The 16885-nt window shown below is 34.8% G+C and overlaps 1 protein-coding gene across 6 annotated transcripts in view; it reads left to right on the forward strand.

Moving 5' to 3' along the window:
* Nucleotides 1-16885, forward strand: part of BRIP1 (BRCA1 interacting protein C-terminal helicase 1) — a 194420-nt gene that overhangs the window by 139530 nt on the left and 38005 nt on the right. For all 6 annotated transcript variants that reach the window (XR_005018013.1, XM_036838330.1, XM_036838329.1 and 3 more), the window contains 2 exons: nt 1476-1635; nt 2649-2770. Coding sequence is in view for 5 of the 6 variants with exons in the window: in XM_036838330.1 (XP_036694225.1) it covers nt 1476-1635; nt 2649-2770 (282 nt within the window). In the remaining variant the exon portion in view is untranslated. The remainder of the gene's footprint in view (nt 1-1475; nt 1636-2648; nt 2771-16885) is intronic.

Here is a 16885-nt window from a genome sequence, read left to right on the forward strand (position 1 = left end):
GACCATAGCAGTGATTTTTTTAAAATTTTGTCTTATAATCTTATTAAGATTATTTCTGAAAATAGATAAGGTAAAATTCTGAGGAAATAAACCATCTTATAAAAATTAGTTTTTGTTCTCTAGAGAATTTGGAGTAATTTCTTGGTGCTTGCCTGTATTGTAATAATTGGTCCATATTGCATAGAACTCTGCATAAAACAAGTAGGTAAAGCAGTTCAGTTTAAATCATAATAATCTCTACTACTGGCTTTTGTCTTTTTAAATTTATTTTAGCTCTTATGTTTATTAACTTCTGCTTTCTTTGCATTTTCTGTTTAATTTTCTAGCTTCTTAAAAAGAATGCTTAATTCCATTAGTTTTAAATTTTTTAAATAAATACATTTCAAGTTATAAGCATATTTCTAAGTATTGCCTTTACTGCATCCCACATGTTTTGAATTATGGGTGCTTTTTTTATCATTCATATCTAAAGATGTCATGAATTCTATTGTGTTTTCCTCTCTAAACCATATGTTCTTGGGAATTCCCCGGCGGTCCAGTGGTTAGGACTTTGTGCTTCCACTGCAGGGGGCACGGGTTCGATCCCTTGTTGAGGAACTAAGATCCTGCATGCTGTGTGGTGCAGCCAAAAAAATAAAATAAATTGTAAACCATATGTTCTTTTTTGTTGTTATTTATTTTCTTTTTCTTCCAGCTTTATTGAGATATAATTGACATATAACACATATGCTCTTTAAGAATACAATCTTTAGTGTTTGGCTTGTATGTTTGTTTTTTTCCCACTAACTTTATATTATTGACTTTTAATCTAAAATTGCATTGTTAGAATATGTGGTTAATCTGGTAAGGATTCTTTGAAATTTGTTGAAAGTCCTTTTGTAATCTAGCACGTTTATTTTTGTAAATGTTCCATTTGTGCCTTTATATTTTCTACTTGTTGGCTACCTGAGTCTCTGTTTATATGTTTACTCAATTCAGTTTATTAATGATGATCAAATTTTCAAACAGCATAGCTGCCTATGGACTAGGTAAAATGATCTTAAAGAATCTTCATTTAAAGTATCTTTAGTTAAAGATATTAAGAACTTCACCTTAGATTTAGAGATAACTTAAAATTTATGAATTTTGACAGAAGTAATTTTTTCCTGCTTTTGAAATCCCTAAGATAGCAATGATAGAAGTAGCAGCAGTAGCAGCAGTAATGTTAGTAGTAATAGTAGTGGTAACAGCAGCCACAACAGCTAACATCTATGGAGCTCTTACTGTGTGCCAGACATCATTCAAAGCTTTCTGTATCGGTTAATGAATTTACCCAGTAACAACTCTATGACATATAATTGTTTTCCTCATTTTATGGAGTCAAACACAGAAAGGTTAATACTCCTGCCATTGTAGTCACATTGTCTTTCAACAAATAAATGTAAGTTCAGTTGGACACACACACAAAAAACATTTTTTTTCTTTCCCCTTTCCAGTTATTAGAAAAGTTAAAAGAACGTTGGCTCTCCACTGGTGTATGGCATAATCTGGAGTTGGTGAAGACAGTCATTGTAGAACCACAGAGAGGAGAAAAAACTGATTTTGATGAATTACTGCAGGTGTACTATGATGCGATCAAGTACAAAGGAGAAAAAGGTAATTGGAAATTATTCGATGGTCAGTGAAAAAAAAATTTTTCCCATAAAGTGAAAAGTTGGTGCTGTTAGAATTTTATTTGTGTTATCTTTTTTAAATGAATTGCACTTGAGAAAAATTATATTTTATAATCCTGAGTGAAAAGAAAATAGGTTAAAGAAATTCTTTTATTTGGAGTTGTTCTCCTATGAATATTTTCACTTGAAGATGCCAGTTCAGTTTTATGAAACGGCATGCGTTCAGGTATTATCCCATAGACTTCCTTACGCTAACTAAAATGTTTTGTTAAAGAAGGTAGGTAGAGTATGCATTAATATCTTCCTTACTAGCCAAATGAGCCCTACATTTTTATGTAAAAAATATACTTTGTGCTTATATTTTATTACATAAGGTAAACTTGAGTTTTCAAAACATAACTGAAGGCTAAATTTCAAAGTTAGAGAATGCCCATAAAAAGTTTGACAAGAAGGGTTAATAGTAATTTATGAACAGTGCAACATCATAAAGATATTATAACATAATTGTCAATATCCTTGTATGGTAAGATTATACACAGAGTATTCTGTGTATGTGTGTTTTAAATACTTTTCAATATAATATTGATTCAATATGATATATAGTATATATTAGAGTTATTTAAATCATTCTGATAACTTTACATTCTGGAGGTAAAGGTAGTGATTTCACTTTCAGTATTTTAAAGTTAGAACAGTTGGTTCACAGTTGCTCAGTTTACATGCAAGTTACTACTCTGACATGGTTTTTCTGTATAGTTTAACTGAGAGATACACAGTTTATAAATTGGTTCCACCATGTTGCACCTAATGTAATTTTGTTTCTTTTATTTATTTGAAGACACTGAATTTTAAAAACTTTATAATAGTTTTTAATTTTGATTCTTTAAAATTTGGTATTATAATTACTTAATAATCAGATCTTTTCAAAATGACAAGAATAAGAATTTCTGGGAATTTTGAGTGTGCTTATAAAATGTTGATTTTCTGTTGCTTAAGATGGTGCCCTTCTGGTGGCAGTTTGTCGTGGTAAAGTGAGTGAGGGTCTGGATTTCTCAGATGACAACGCCCGTGCTGTCATAACAATAGGAATTCCTTTTCCAAATGTGAAAGATCTACAGGTAGGCCAGCAAAGCCTTAAGAAGTTTTATTTCTCACAGAAGTTGTTGATTTTGTGGAAGGTTAATTAGACATTTTTCTTGTATCCTCAGACATTTTATTTTATTTTATTTTTTAATTAATTTATCTATTTTTGGCTGCATTGGGTCTTGGTTGCTGCAGTCTTTTCTCTAGTTGTGGCGAGCGGGGGCTACTCTTCATTGCGATGCACGGGCTTCTCATTGCAGTGGCCTCTCTTGTTGCAGAGCACGGGCTCTAAGCGCACAGGCTCTAGAGTACAGGCTCAGTAGTTGTGGCACACGGGCTTAGTTGCTCCGCGGCATGTGGGATCTTCCCGGACCAGGGCTCAAACCCATGTCCCCTGCACTGGCAGGTGGATTCTCAACCACTGAGCCACCAGGGAAGCCCCAGACATTTTATTTTAATGCTCTGGTGACTCTGAATGAGTGAGAAAGGTTTAGGAGATACGGGTTTATTTTATTTTTAACTTACCCTGTCTTCTGCTTAATAAGAGTGATTTTCAAAGTGTGGTCCTGGGTCGGGAGCATCACTGTTATCTGGGAACTTAATAGAAATATATATTTCCAGGCTCCATCCAGACCTACTGAATCAGAAGCTTTGGAGGTAGAGCCCAGCAATTTGTGTTTTATCAAACTCTTAGCCACAGACTGACAGGGAGCCCCCGGGGAATTCTAGGGCCCTTTCTCTATCTATCTCCCTTCTCTCCAATGCCATGCCTTGCCCTGCAGATTTTAGTGATTTTCGCTGTTTCAAGTTCTGATATTTTCCACTTCAGCTCGGCAGAAACACCATACTCTGCTTGTACTTCAGTGCTCTGTGCTACTGTCGGAAAATTATACCTAGGAAGAGAGCTGAGAGTCATAGAGTTCACCTAATGGATCTTATGAGATTACAGTTTTAGGCTGCCTGGTGTCTACTCCCTAAAAGCAGTTGCTTTATCTGTTTTGTCCAGTTTTACAGTTACTTACAGTGGGAGGGATATTCCTAAACCAGGTATTCTACCTTGGTCAGAAACAGGAGTTTTGCTTCATTATCGCTAATTGTTTGCTAAACATACTTGAAAAATTATTTGGAGTAATAATTTGAAGCCTAAGGTGATGTTATCTTTATCGGGGAGGATTTTCTTTCACTTCCTGCAGGAATTTGAAGTTCCTAGCAACCTGAGACCAAGACTTGAGGTTTTCTGGCCACTGAGCTGACTCCGTTGAGTATAATCCATATCCCTCCCAGGATACAACCTGTTAGGATCTCATACTAAAACAAGAATTCTTTCCCTAGGCAGTTATGTTCTTTATTGATAATATTTTACTAGACACTGTGAATTATATAGTATTAACAGTAATAATATTTCTCTAGTTAGCTTCTACTCTTCCCTAACCTCTGGACCTTGTCAAAATTTCTGAAAGTCCTCAGGAGGTATTTAATCCTTTCAGCCTACAGTAACTTTGGTGGCTTCTACTGCCTTTCTCCAGCCACCAGTGCTACCACTGAGAGTGCTGATGACCATTCCCAGGGCTCCTATTCTAAAGTGGCTGATGCTGCCTCTGACTACTACTACTGATGAAACAGTAGACATCGACTCAAGAAAACTGTTGTGTTCACCATCAATAGCATTAGTGCTCATTCCACTGAAGCTGAGTTCTGCAGATTGCCCTGCTGTCGGCAGTGGTACTGTCTTTTTTTGATGTCTTATCATTTTACCTTGGCCCTATATTACTGTACTAACGCTGCTTTAAGTGGAGAGAATCTCTTTCCCACACTTTCTACCCCGCATTCTTCCCACGTCTTAAATATAAATTTTTCCCCCTAAAACTAGCTCTTTCAACTTTTGCTTGTATCTTCTTTCATTCTTGGACCTATGTATGAGTCCTTCAGAGCTGGAAAAGGAGCTTTATGGCTCATAACTAGGTTGTACTAAATATTACACTCACAAAGTAACAAGCCCTGAAAGAATTCACATCAAACTCATAATAGTGATTATGTATGAGAAGAGAAAGGAATGATATTGGGGGTAGTTACCAAAAGGGACTTCAGCTTTTCCTATAATAGCTGTTTTACTAAAAAACAAGCTTAAAGAAAATATGGGGAGAACACAGGTGTTTATTATGTTATTCTTTGAAAAATCCTTAAAATTAAATAAAGTGTTACTTGTGGAAAAAAAAAATTACACTTACCTTCTACTTCTCTACTGTCATTCCCAACAACTGTGATTCTGGGTGTTGTTATTGCACCAATCTTGGATTTCTTAATGCTTTCTTTCCTCAGGATAAGTTCTTCCCAGGCAACATCTCAGTCTTTTAAAAAAAAAGATACCAGTGACCTGCTCTGACATTCCTCAGTAATGGTCCTACTTGTCATAGTTGTGCTTATTTGAATTCCAATGGCTCTAGTTGTATAAAACAGCAAAATAACAGAAGCTTCAATGAGGTCTGCACAGGGGAGGAGAGGAGGGTGATTGTAAAGGAGTTTCCCTAGTGGTTCCTGAAAGGGACAAGTAGGGTGGACCCAAGAGTAGTCTGAGCTGCAGGATCAAGGGACAGACAGATAAAGAGGAAAAGTCATTATTGGAAAGACTTGGAAGTGTATTTCTTGTTGCATATGTCTGGATCACTTCTTCCTGTCTAACAAACAATTCTAAAACTCAGTGGCTTAAAATACCAGTCATTTACTATGGGTCAGCATCTATGAGGGTGGGGTGGGCAACAGATGATTTCACCTGGGCTCAGTCACCCTGCTATGGTTTGACCAACATAGGTTGCACTCAACTGGATCAGCTCTGCTGATGGATCTCATCCTTTGTGGACCAACAGACCAGCCAAAACATGTTATTGCAATGGCAGAGGTACAAGAGAGCAGGCTTGACTGTGTAAGCACTTTTCAAATACCTGCTTATGTCACATCTACTAACATATTGCCCAAAGCATGTCACATGCCCAAGCCCAAAGTCAACAGCAGTGGCGGGGCTGGGGGGAGGGGGTATTTTCCACCACACATGGCAAAGGGCTTAGAATAAGGACTCCAAAAAGGAGTCCTGGCCTTTTTTTTTAATAACTAAAGGATATTTATAAAGCATTCATTCAAAAGACTGATGTTTATGAGCTTTAAGAGTATAGATATGCAATTTTTATAATAATTAAGGACTTTTATCTTCTGGAAATGACCAGAATATAATAGGATCTGAAATATCTGAGTATCTGAAATAACTCAGAGCACCATTATGGATTTCTTAAAATTTATAAATGATCAAATAAGTTATTGAAAATAATAGTACACTTCTATAAGATATAAAAGAAATACAAAGTTTGAAATTTTAATAAAGCCCACTTCATTTTTTGTTGTTGTTGCCTGTGTTTTTGGTGTTATATTTAGGAAAACATTGCCAAATCCATGGTCATGCAGATTTGCCCCAATGTTTTTTGTCAAAGAGTGTCATAGTTTTTGCTCTTAAATTTAAATATTTGATCCATTTTGAGTAAAGTTTTGTATATGTTGTAAAATGAGTCTAACTTCCTTATATCTAAAATGAGTCTCTTGTGACATCATATAGTTGGATCATGTTTTTTTTTTTTAATTTATTTATTTTTGGCTGCGTTGGGTCTTCGATGCTGCTCGTGGGCTTTCTCTAGTTGAATCGAGCAGGGGCTATTCTTCGTTGTGGTGCACGGGCATCTCATTGTGGTGGCTTCTCTTGCTGCGGAGCACGGTCTCTAGGTGTGTGGGCTTCAGTAGCTGTGGCGCGCAGGCTCAGTAGTTGTGGCTCATGGGCTCTAGAGCTCAGGCTCAGTAGGTGTGGCACATGGGCTTAGTTGCTCCATGGCATGTGGGATCTTCCCAGACCAGGGCTCGAACCCATGTCCCCTGCATTGGCAGGCGGGTTCGTAACTACCACGCCACCAGGGAAGTCCTGGATCATGTTTTTTAATTCATTCTGCCAATATCTGCCTTTCTGTTGGAGAGTTTAATCCATTTATGTTTAAAGTAATTACTGATAAGAAAGGGCTTGTTTTACCATTTAACTATTTGTTTTCTGCATGTCTTATGTGCTTTTTGTTCCTCAGTTCATTCATTATTGCCTTTTTTGTGTTTAGCTGTTTTTTGCTATGTGCTATGTACTATATTGATTCCCTTCTTTCCTTTTGTGTATATTTTTCAGTTATTTTCTTAGTGTTACCTTGGGAATTAGTATTACCTTGGGGTTAATCTCTGTCTCTCCCTTTTTATATTGTTATTGTCATAGATTACATCTTTATACATTGTGTGCCATTAACATAATTTACAATTATCGTTTTATGCTTTTGCCTTTTAAATCACATGAAAAAAAAACAGTTACAAACCAAAAGTATGATAATATTGGCTTTTATATTTACCTACATAGTTATTTTTACCAGTGTTTTTTATTACTTCCTAAAGCACATACTTACACTGCCTTCATTATGTTATATTTTAGTGTTTATAAATATGTTTTATAATCTGTTAGATTACCTAAAGGATTAGGACAATTTCTTAAGTATCTTTGTCTCTACAATTAAATATTGCCTTGGAATATAGTGAGTGTTCAATAAATTGATTTAATTAATGATTAAATATGTTTATTATTTAATATATTTATATTTAAAATCTTAAATATGTATACTTATATATTTAAATATAACTAAGTATTAAATATATACTAAATATTAAAGTAAAATTAATTAAAATAAAACTGAAAGTTCAATATATTTAATATAAGTTATCAAAATAGTATTTGGTTTTGTTGTTTGTTTTACTTGACCTTGTTATTAAAAAACAACAACCCTCCATTCCTAGACTCTTTAATTAAGGCATCATAATGATAGTAATCATTATTTGATGATAATGACTAGGACAGTAGTAAACATTAATATGACTTATAATAAGGCAGTACAGTATGTTATTACAATCATAAATCATTAAAGGAGTTATGAAGGGAATACTCAATTCCAATAGCATTTTACACCCTAATACATAGTGGGACATAATAATGGAGAGAGTATGTTAATTATACTGGCTGTCACTCTTTATATTAGTGTTCTATTGTTGTGTTACAAATTACCACAAACATAGTGGCTTAAAACAGCACACATTTCTTATATTACAGTTTCCATGGGTCAGGAGCCTGGGTGTGGCTTAGCTGGGTCCTTTGCTCACGTTTCCACAAAACTGCAGTCAATGTTGTTGGCTGGGCTGCTTTCTCATCTGGCTCTTGGGGTCTTCTTCCGAGTTCATTTAGGATGTTGGCAGAGTTCAGTTCCTTATAGTTGTAGGACTGATCTAGCCAGGAGCTGCTCTCATCTCCTGCAGGCTACTCAGAGTTCCTTGTTATGTGGCCTTCTCACAGGCCCTCTCACAGCATGGCAGGTTATTTATTCAAGGCCAACAAGATACTGTCTAGCTCCAGTCTCCTAAGATGGGTTCATACAACAACATAATAACAGGAGTAACTTCCTCACACCTTTGCCTTATAACATGATCTAATCAAGGGAGTGACTACCCCATCACCCTTGCCATATTCTGTTGGCTAGAAGCAAGTCACAGGTTCTGCTCACACTCAGGGTGAGAGGATTATACAAGACATGACTCTCTGGGAGTCACCTCAGGGTGTGTCTGCCATATTCTGGTTTTCTATAAAATGAATTGATGAACTAAATGATTTCCATAAGTGGTTCTTCCAAACCTAAAACAATACTTCAAATTACTGGACCATAAATTAGGACTTTACAGTTTTCTTTTACATTAGTACTCAGTCTGTCATGCAAAATAAGTGGAAATTATTTATAAATGAGAACCAGAAATATTCTATCTTATGAAAACAAAACAATCTATTTCTGTCTTGTTTTCTCTATTGTTTTATTTGAATTCCTGTTTTAAGGAGTTAAGGTCAGTGTCCGAGTTAGAAAAGTGATTTGAGTGGGACAAAGAGGGCAATGACCTTAATTTTATGATACTAAATTTTTTTCTTAAATTTGAGACAGATTATGGAAGTAAAAATTAAAATACAGTTTAAAATACTAACTTAAGACTCTTGTAGTCTCAACTGCAGAGTTAGGCTTTTAGAGAAGCAGGAAAATGTATGTTAGAGCCAAAAATATGACTTGTTTGGCTGTGACCAGGATTTCCTCTTCCCACCTTGGGGACTAGAAAGTAGAGGTAGGAAAATTTCATTTTGGAGCCAAGTGTGACTTGTTTAGTTCAAGTCATAATTTATTGCACATACCTCAGGGACCTGAAAATAAAGAAACCCACTGTGAAATGTTGATAATGGGCCACTCTGAAGGACAAGCATTAAGCTGACTTTCCTGGTGAGGATTTTTTTCAGTTCCACCTTTCCCAGATGCTTCTGATCATTCTATAAGGACATACTTAATCGTGTAATAGCTAAAAAGAAAACTTTCTGTGCACTAAAGCAAAGTATTTGAGGGGCAGGAGAGTGAACCAAGGCCTTTATATGATTAGATGTTGGTGGAAAAATATAACTAAAAGAAAAGTTGTTTTCTTTTAATGCAATTAAGTCACAGTATAACAACTCTGCCCTTCTAGTGGATGTCTAAAACAAATCCTTTGGCCAATTAGTATGATATAAAAACTTATAACAGCCTTCAACTTTATAATTCAGGCATCCACATCTCAAGTTGGTGGCATGGGCATAATTTGTGAGATGTTGTAAGGTATGATATTTAGAGTTTAAAATTCCATTTTATTTGTATTCCTTAGCACAGTTTAGTAGTATATAAAAATATTCTCCCTTCATGGGTATTGTGCCTTTTCCTCTGAAGAAAAATGCATAAAACCATGGCATGTGCCTAAAAATTTTTATGCTTTAAAAATGTTCCAGTTGGTATCTTTGATTTCTATAACAGGTTTAATAAAATTTGATGGTAATATTCTATACCAGAAGAGCTCTTACAATTACTAAAATAACTAAAATAGTAAATTTTATGTTTGTGTATTATTTTGCTTTAGTAATATAGTATGTTGAGTCACCAAGATAGATTTCATTTGGAAACTATTTAAAATTCCAATAGTGATCTGATTAGTTATCTCAGTATTGGCATATGATAATCATTATGAATTCCTTTTTTCATTTGGGAAACTTCTTTTAGCTCTGAAGATACTGGACTATTTAAGTGTATTATTTTTTAATCAATTTTGAAAAATTACATTAATGATTGAAAGATACTGGCATCTATTTTAATTTTGTTAAGTTAGTTATTGACTTTATAACAAACACACATAAATTTATAAGCTACCATGCATTCTTGGCGTTTTATAAACCTCAGAAAAGGGCTGTTATCCCTTGCTTGCCCCAGAGGATAACAGCATTAATAAAATTGAGTGCACATTAAACCAGTGCTTTCAAGTGTCAAAGTATTATTAGATGATGGCAGTATTAGAATTCTTGAATCTGACATTTCTTTTTAAGTAGACTGATGTTGTTCCTTCATTATTCTTGTTTTGGCAGCAGTATGACTATTCCTGAGTAGATGAATGAAGGCGGGAATGCAAGGGATTATAGCATATCAAGACAAACTTGATTTCAGAAACAAAAACCTTTCCTAATAATTTTGAGTAGATTCATATTTTCCTTTTGAATCTCTTTTATCATTGTGTTAATGATCTTGAGTGTTTTAGCATTCATTTATTCATTCAGTAACAAACTTTCACTAAGAGCCTGATTTGTACTAAATACAGTTAAGTGCAGAAATAAACAAGATGCTACTTCTAATGATGTCTATAATTTAGTAAAGTACTTGAACGTGTAACAGGATGTTTTGGTTGGATAGGGTCTGGGTGTTCCAATGCTTAGGGAAAGTGAAGTTGAGCAACACCTTTCACCTCCCATCCAGATATCCTTTTATTTTGAGTGATTTGCCTAAAATAGGTGGAAATTCAAATCTCAGAGAAATGAGATTTGAATCTTGTCTATGTTGAGATTCAAACATACAAACATTTGATCAAGTGGAATGGCCTCATCAAAGGCCAGATTATAAAACTATTCAAGTTATTAAGACTATTCAGAATAGTGAAACAACCATTTTTTGAATATCTGGCTAGAGTACCAAGTACTTTATAGACTGGTGACACGGTGATACATTCACAGATTATAGCCCCTTGTCACATGGAGCTTACACTCTTGTGAGGAATGTTGAAATTAAAGTAATAAAGAAGCAATTAATTGCAGTTGTGATGAAGACTGTAAGAAAAAAGTCACAGGAACTATGCGAATGTATAACAGGATCCTGACCTAGTCTTTAGGGGTAAACAAAGACTTCCTGAGGAAGTGATATTTCAGCTGACACAGGAAAGAAGGCTAGGAGTTATGTGGGTGAGCAGAATGGATAAGAGTATTCTCAGCAGATAGAACAGCATATGCTAAGGCCGTAAGGTGTGAAAGACGATAGCTATTCCCAGGAATTGAAAGAAGCTGAGGAAGAGAGTGAGTTGGGGAGAATGGCATGTGAATAGAGGCTGGGAGACTTATTAAGGAGCCAAATCATTTAGGGCCCTGTGTGCCATTTTAAGGATTTGATACTTTATTCTAAGCTATGGGAAACCAGATCCAGCAATAGAGCCTGAGGTCAGAATGTAGTGGGGTTCCGGTTATAGTGTAGCATCTGATACAGAAACCCACCTGGATTTAGCCCTGATAATAATATGTGGCTACCCAAGGGAAATGGCTGTGTATATAAACTTAAAGGGCTGTAATACTAAACTCTAACATTTAGGAGTCCAGCAACTTGCTGTTGGAATTGTTAGAAACATTCAGGCCAAATCACAGATATGGAAGAAAAACCTCATCACCTCTGAATGTCTGGAATAAGTTTATCCTCATTATTTAAACCTTTTTTTCCTCCTCAGAAAACTTTTTTTTCCAGCTTTTTTTTTTAAGATAGTTTGGCCAGAAGTATTATTAAAGCAGGTTCTAAGTATATCTTCAAATTCAAAAATTAAAATCTAGTTTAAATCTAAGTATTCCATCTACACTGACAACTTATAATTTGCCTTGGACAGAGAAAAATGAGATAACCAAACTCTTTGTTCCCATCCCTCCTCCAAAACAAACAAACAAATATAAAGATACAAAATAAATGGATGAATTGCTGAGGTATTTTTAAATTTAAAAAAAATTTCCCCATATTTCTTAAAGGAATCTTCTGGGTTTGGGGGAGGAAACATTTAAAATCACAAAATTTTCATCAAGTCTGATTGATAGCCTTTTCTTTCCAGTACTCATATCATTGTATTTCCTTAGGAAAAAAGCCACACCTGAATATAGCTACAAGTTAAACCTTTGGATAATTAATAAAGCAAATAAAACTTTTGTTTGTTTTTTGAAAAATTCTGAAGTTATTTTCCTGTGTTTATCTCTTTTTTTGGTGAGAACAAGAAATTTTTAACCTTTATATTTTACTTTTGCTCTCATAGTAGGTTGAAGGTTTTAAAAGTGAATTTATCACCCTGGGGACTTGTAAGGTTGATTGACACTTAACTTATTCTGTTGGCACAGAGCCTAATCAGTAGCACTACCTCAAGGGAAACAGTGGAATTGTTTTTTAACGTCTCTGAAAATAATTTTAATTTTTTTTCATCAGGGCAGAATTTTAGTTGTAGTAGATTTTAATCAATTTACTTAGATTCTCTTAAAGCCTACAGGGTGCAGATATATAGATGGGCTTCAGGTGAGTGTGTCACTTGTTTTTTCCTGATTATAAAGCCTTAAGGTCAAAGATAATATAAACTGTAGTAGACATCAGTGTTCAGTGTTTACAGCATCAGTCTTCCCTGTTTTTCACTGAGATTAAGGTTTGATACCTTGGGAATGAGTTCAATTTATGCTTTCTACCTTTGGAACAGATAATCCCGGTGTGCCAAGGAATATAGTAAGCTACGTAATAAGTCATAGTGTAATTCCTATCACATCAAAATGACCAGATTTGTTCTTTAAAATTACTTAATAGCAGGGTTTCTCTAGCTTGGCAGTAGTGACATTTTGGGCAGGATAATTTTTTGTTGTGAGTGATGTCCTGTGCATTGTAGGATGTTTAGCTGCATCTCTGGACTTACCTGTAGATGCCAGTAGCAAGTGTTCCTCCCTCACCAGTTGTGACAACCAAAAATGTCTTCAGATAGTGCCAATATCTTCTGGTAGGCAAAATCACTCTCAGTTGAACACCATTGTTTTATATAGTGAAACATACAAGTGTATGTCATGAATTAAAATGAACAATCTACATTTATTTTTTAGTTATTTTTTATCAAGTTGAAAAAAATCCAATAAAACTTTTACTAAGAGCCTGATTTATACTAAAAACATTAGATGGTTTCTTATATTAACAATCTCTTGGCTTCTACCCCTTTCCCAGCCCCTGCTTCTGAGAAGCAGTGACTTTCACTTCTTTTATCTATTTCATCTGGTATTTACATCCATATAATCAATTTTAGACATTAACTATTTACTTCCTACATGAGATAGGATTTTAGCTCACTTACTCCGCCTTGCCCTTCTTACATCCTCCCAATATCGTTAAATCACAATTTTTTATTAAATCCATAGTCAATATTCACATTATCATGACTATGAAAATATTGTTCACTGTAGTCAAATGATTTCCTTCCTTCCTTTAACTTTTTTATTTTTTCTTTTAAAAATATCTTTAGGGACTTCTCTGGTGGCACAATGGTTAAGACTCTGTGCTCCCAATGCAGGGGGCCCCGGGTTCGATCCCTGGTCAGGGAACTAGATCCCACATGTGTGCCACAACTAAGAGTTCACATTGCCACAACTAAGGAGCTGGTGAGCCACAACTAAGGAGCCCACCTGCCACAACTAAGACCCAGCACAACCAAATAAATAAATATTTTAAATATATATATCTTTAAAGAAATCTTTAATAAATCTGCAACACCTCTCAATACAGTTTTCCTGTGAGACCTGTCAGATAATAGGTCAGTTCTTTTTCTCCCCCTGAAGACACCCCTTTTGGAGCCTTCTGATCTCCTGATTCAATCAAGACTTAAGTTGCTCTTTAAACTCACTTAACTGCCAATATCCTGAGATTTCCCTTTGCTGTCATCCTAGGCATTTGATTTGCTTGTCTTCTGTGTTGGGTCCCAAGTTTCCTGGATCTCAGACCTTGTTCCTGTTTCTTGTTTCTTATTTCATCTTGTGGTACATATCCTCCAGCAGTTTCCCTATGCATCAATTTCCTCAGCCTTTCTGGACTCCTGCTGGCCTAACTGGCTTATTTCCCATCAGTAGCTCTGTGGGTACTTCGGTCTGAACTTTCTCCTCTCTGCTTAGTCATTTAGTCTGCTTTTCACAGTCATATATTTGGGTTTAAGGTTACAGATGTCTTAGTTTAATTGAAGATAGAGACTATTTCTCTTTCTTATTTATCTTTTAATTTGGGGTCGGTTTTTAAGAGGCAAGGAAAGAACAAAAAAAATTTTTTTGCCTTCCTGAAACCAGAAGTCTTCATTACTTTCTAAGATAAAGTATGAGACTTTGAAGTGCTATGATCCCACATGCTTTATTCCCACGCTCACACATTCACTTTTGAGAAGCTCTGAATCAAACATTCCTAACAATAATATTGCAAAGGTAGAAAGTAACAAATGCTTTTTAAAAATCAAACATTTACTTATGTTTGAAAGATGTTTGGATATAATAATATAAAAATCTAGATGGCAAAATTATCAGAATTCATTTGTTGGGCTGTGGAGGTAATAAACAGAGTTTTAAGTATGTTTAAGTATGTTTTCAGTGTTTTCCAGTACTCACGTAATCTTTTACGTGCACATTTTCTCTTGGCTCATGTTCATTTTTAATGGTATTTAATCATGTGAACTCTGAGTCTGAGCCTCCTCTCACTGGGATTAGCTTCTACTTTCTATGCCTGCCATTGCCACTAAACTTTTGTGGAGTCCTCCCAGGGCCTCAGTGCTTAGTTTTACATCTTCTCGCATCCACAAGCCTCTTCCATGAGAGACCTCCTTATCTTCCAGGGTTGTATTGGAGCAGGTGCAGATCTTTATCACTTGCTGAATGCAGCACTACTCATTCCCCTTAACAAAACCTCTAAATATTGGCACATTCCTTCAAGAGCCTAGGGTTCCATATACAGTCTCACGTTGCTTTCTTATGTAAGACAATATTTCATTTTGTTAGTTATTATTGCTAGAAGGGTTTTATTCATAGTATTTGGCTCTTGTATGTGACTTTAACAAGGGAAGCTCTAGATTGTAAGATATATGTAAGGAATAATATTTAGACTAATAGAGGACAATCATGTACTCATTCTGTAGATTACACCACTAACATGTTTTATATAGTTCTCTTCAAGTACAGCTCATAGGTTGCAAAGTGGTCAAAAAATATTTTGAAGAATATTAAAGAGTGCTAATGTTAGTTATAATTTCTCAGAAAATTTAAGATCAATTGCAGAAGTCATTTAGAAAAAGGTATGTTTCAAAACTAAATACTGTTCTCTATGAGTCCTGCCAATGTACATATTTTCATTGATATATGATGAAAAAGTAGCCACTCCGTAAGCTGAAGAAACTTTTAAGTCACCTAAAATAATGTGTCCTTATGTTTAGTAGTATAGGTTAAGCGCCTTCAGAGAGAGTTGATCTAAGTGTTAGAACTCTAAGGTAGTTGGCCTACGTTGTCTGTCAGTCCTATGACTTTTTTCATTTACATGCAACAATATATTACAACAGCATGCCACCCAAACCTATATTGGTTTTTAGAAATGCAGGATAAGTAATGACTCTCCAGCCTGCTTACCTCTAACATATGATGCTTTACAGTTTTGTGTCCATTGTCATTTCTTTCTTGAACCAGCTGTATGAGGTAATGTGGGCAGGAATTATTTGCTTCCATTTACAGAGGAGGAAACTGAGAAAGAAAGCTAAATGGGGTACTGTGACTTACCCAAGGTCAAACAACTAATAAATGTCAAAGCTTTGACTCTAAGCCGTGTGCTTTTTCCATTATATCTCCTTTCCTCAAAAAAAAAAAAATATATATATATATATACATATATATAGTATTTTCTAGAGATGATAATTTAAGCATTTTCAGGTTTATCTGTATAATATTTTATTATGGATAACCTAACTAAATTGCAACAAAGCCTATTTTTCTTTAAAAAAATTTTAAAGTTAACCCTTTACAGAATAAGCATATATTGACAGAATAAGCATATATTGTTGTTTCTTGCATGTCTTAAAGTATTAACTGTCTTTCTTTTCTTTTAATAGAAAAATATTAATTTCTGCTTTTTTCCTGGGCTCTTATCTTGACAAATTATTTTCATAATTTAAAAAAAAAACACTAAGATCTAATGCTCCATACTGACAGATGTTTTTGCATTATTATTATCTAAAGCCTTTATTCAGAATTGCTTGAATGTTACTGTGTTACCAATAAACTATTCTGGGCTAGTAGCTAAATTATTATAACCACTTGAGGTTGAATATGTTGAGAGCAAGAGATGCTTGATTTGAGGGGAATATATTTTGTTCTTTTTTTTATATTTGCAATTTTTAGGCTGTTTATTTCAACACTGACAATTTATGACACAAAGTATAACAGGTTTCTCTGCAAAAAGTGTCTTATTCAAAGCAACCTTCAAGCCTATGTGAGATAAGTTATGTTAGTTACTATGTCTGTTACTATGTCTTGATTCTTATTTCTTGGTAGATTACTGTGGTCACCTCCTAGTGTAGTGTAACAAGGAGAGTAAGTAACAATTGAAAACCATTTCGAGTGTGTGTGTGTGTGTGTGTGTGTATTTAAGTCTAAAAGGGAGCCTGGCTTCTTAACTCTTGGCAGAAACCCATTTTTCCCCATTTAAAACAATATATATACTATATTTGGTTAACTTGGTGTTTCAGAAATTTTGAAAATATGCCAGATGAAATAAAACCAGCTATATTCCTTTTATCTAGCTAACTTATTTCATATACAAGCTCTTATGCTGAGTTTAGAACTCTAACCATTGGAATTTATATTGTGATACCCTGATAAAAGTGTTTACACTGTGATGATATGGAGCAATAAAAGTCTAATGCAC

The sequence above is a fragment of the Balaenoptera musculus genome, chromosome 20 (genome assembly GCF_009873245.2).
Source record: "Balaenoptera musculus isolate JJ_BM4_2016_0621 chromosome 20, mBalMus1.pri.v3, whole genome shotgun sequence".
NCBI classification, from domain to species: Eukaryota; Metazoa; Chordata; class Mammalia; order Artiodactyla; family Balaenopteridae; genus Balaenoptera; species Balaenoptera musculus.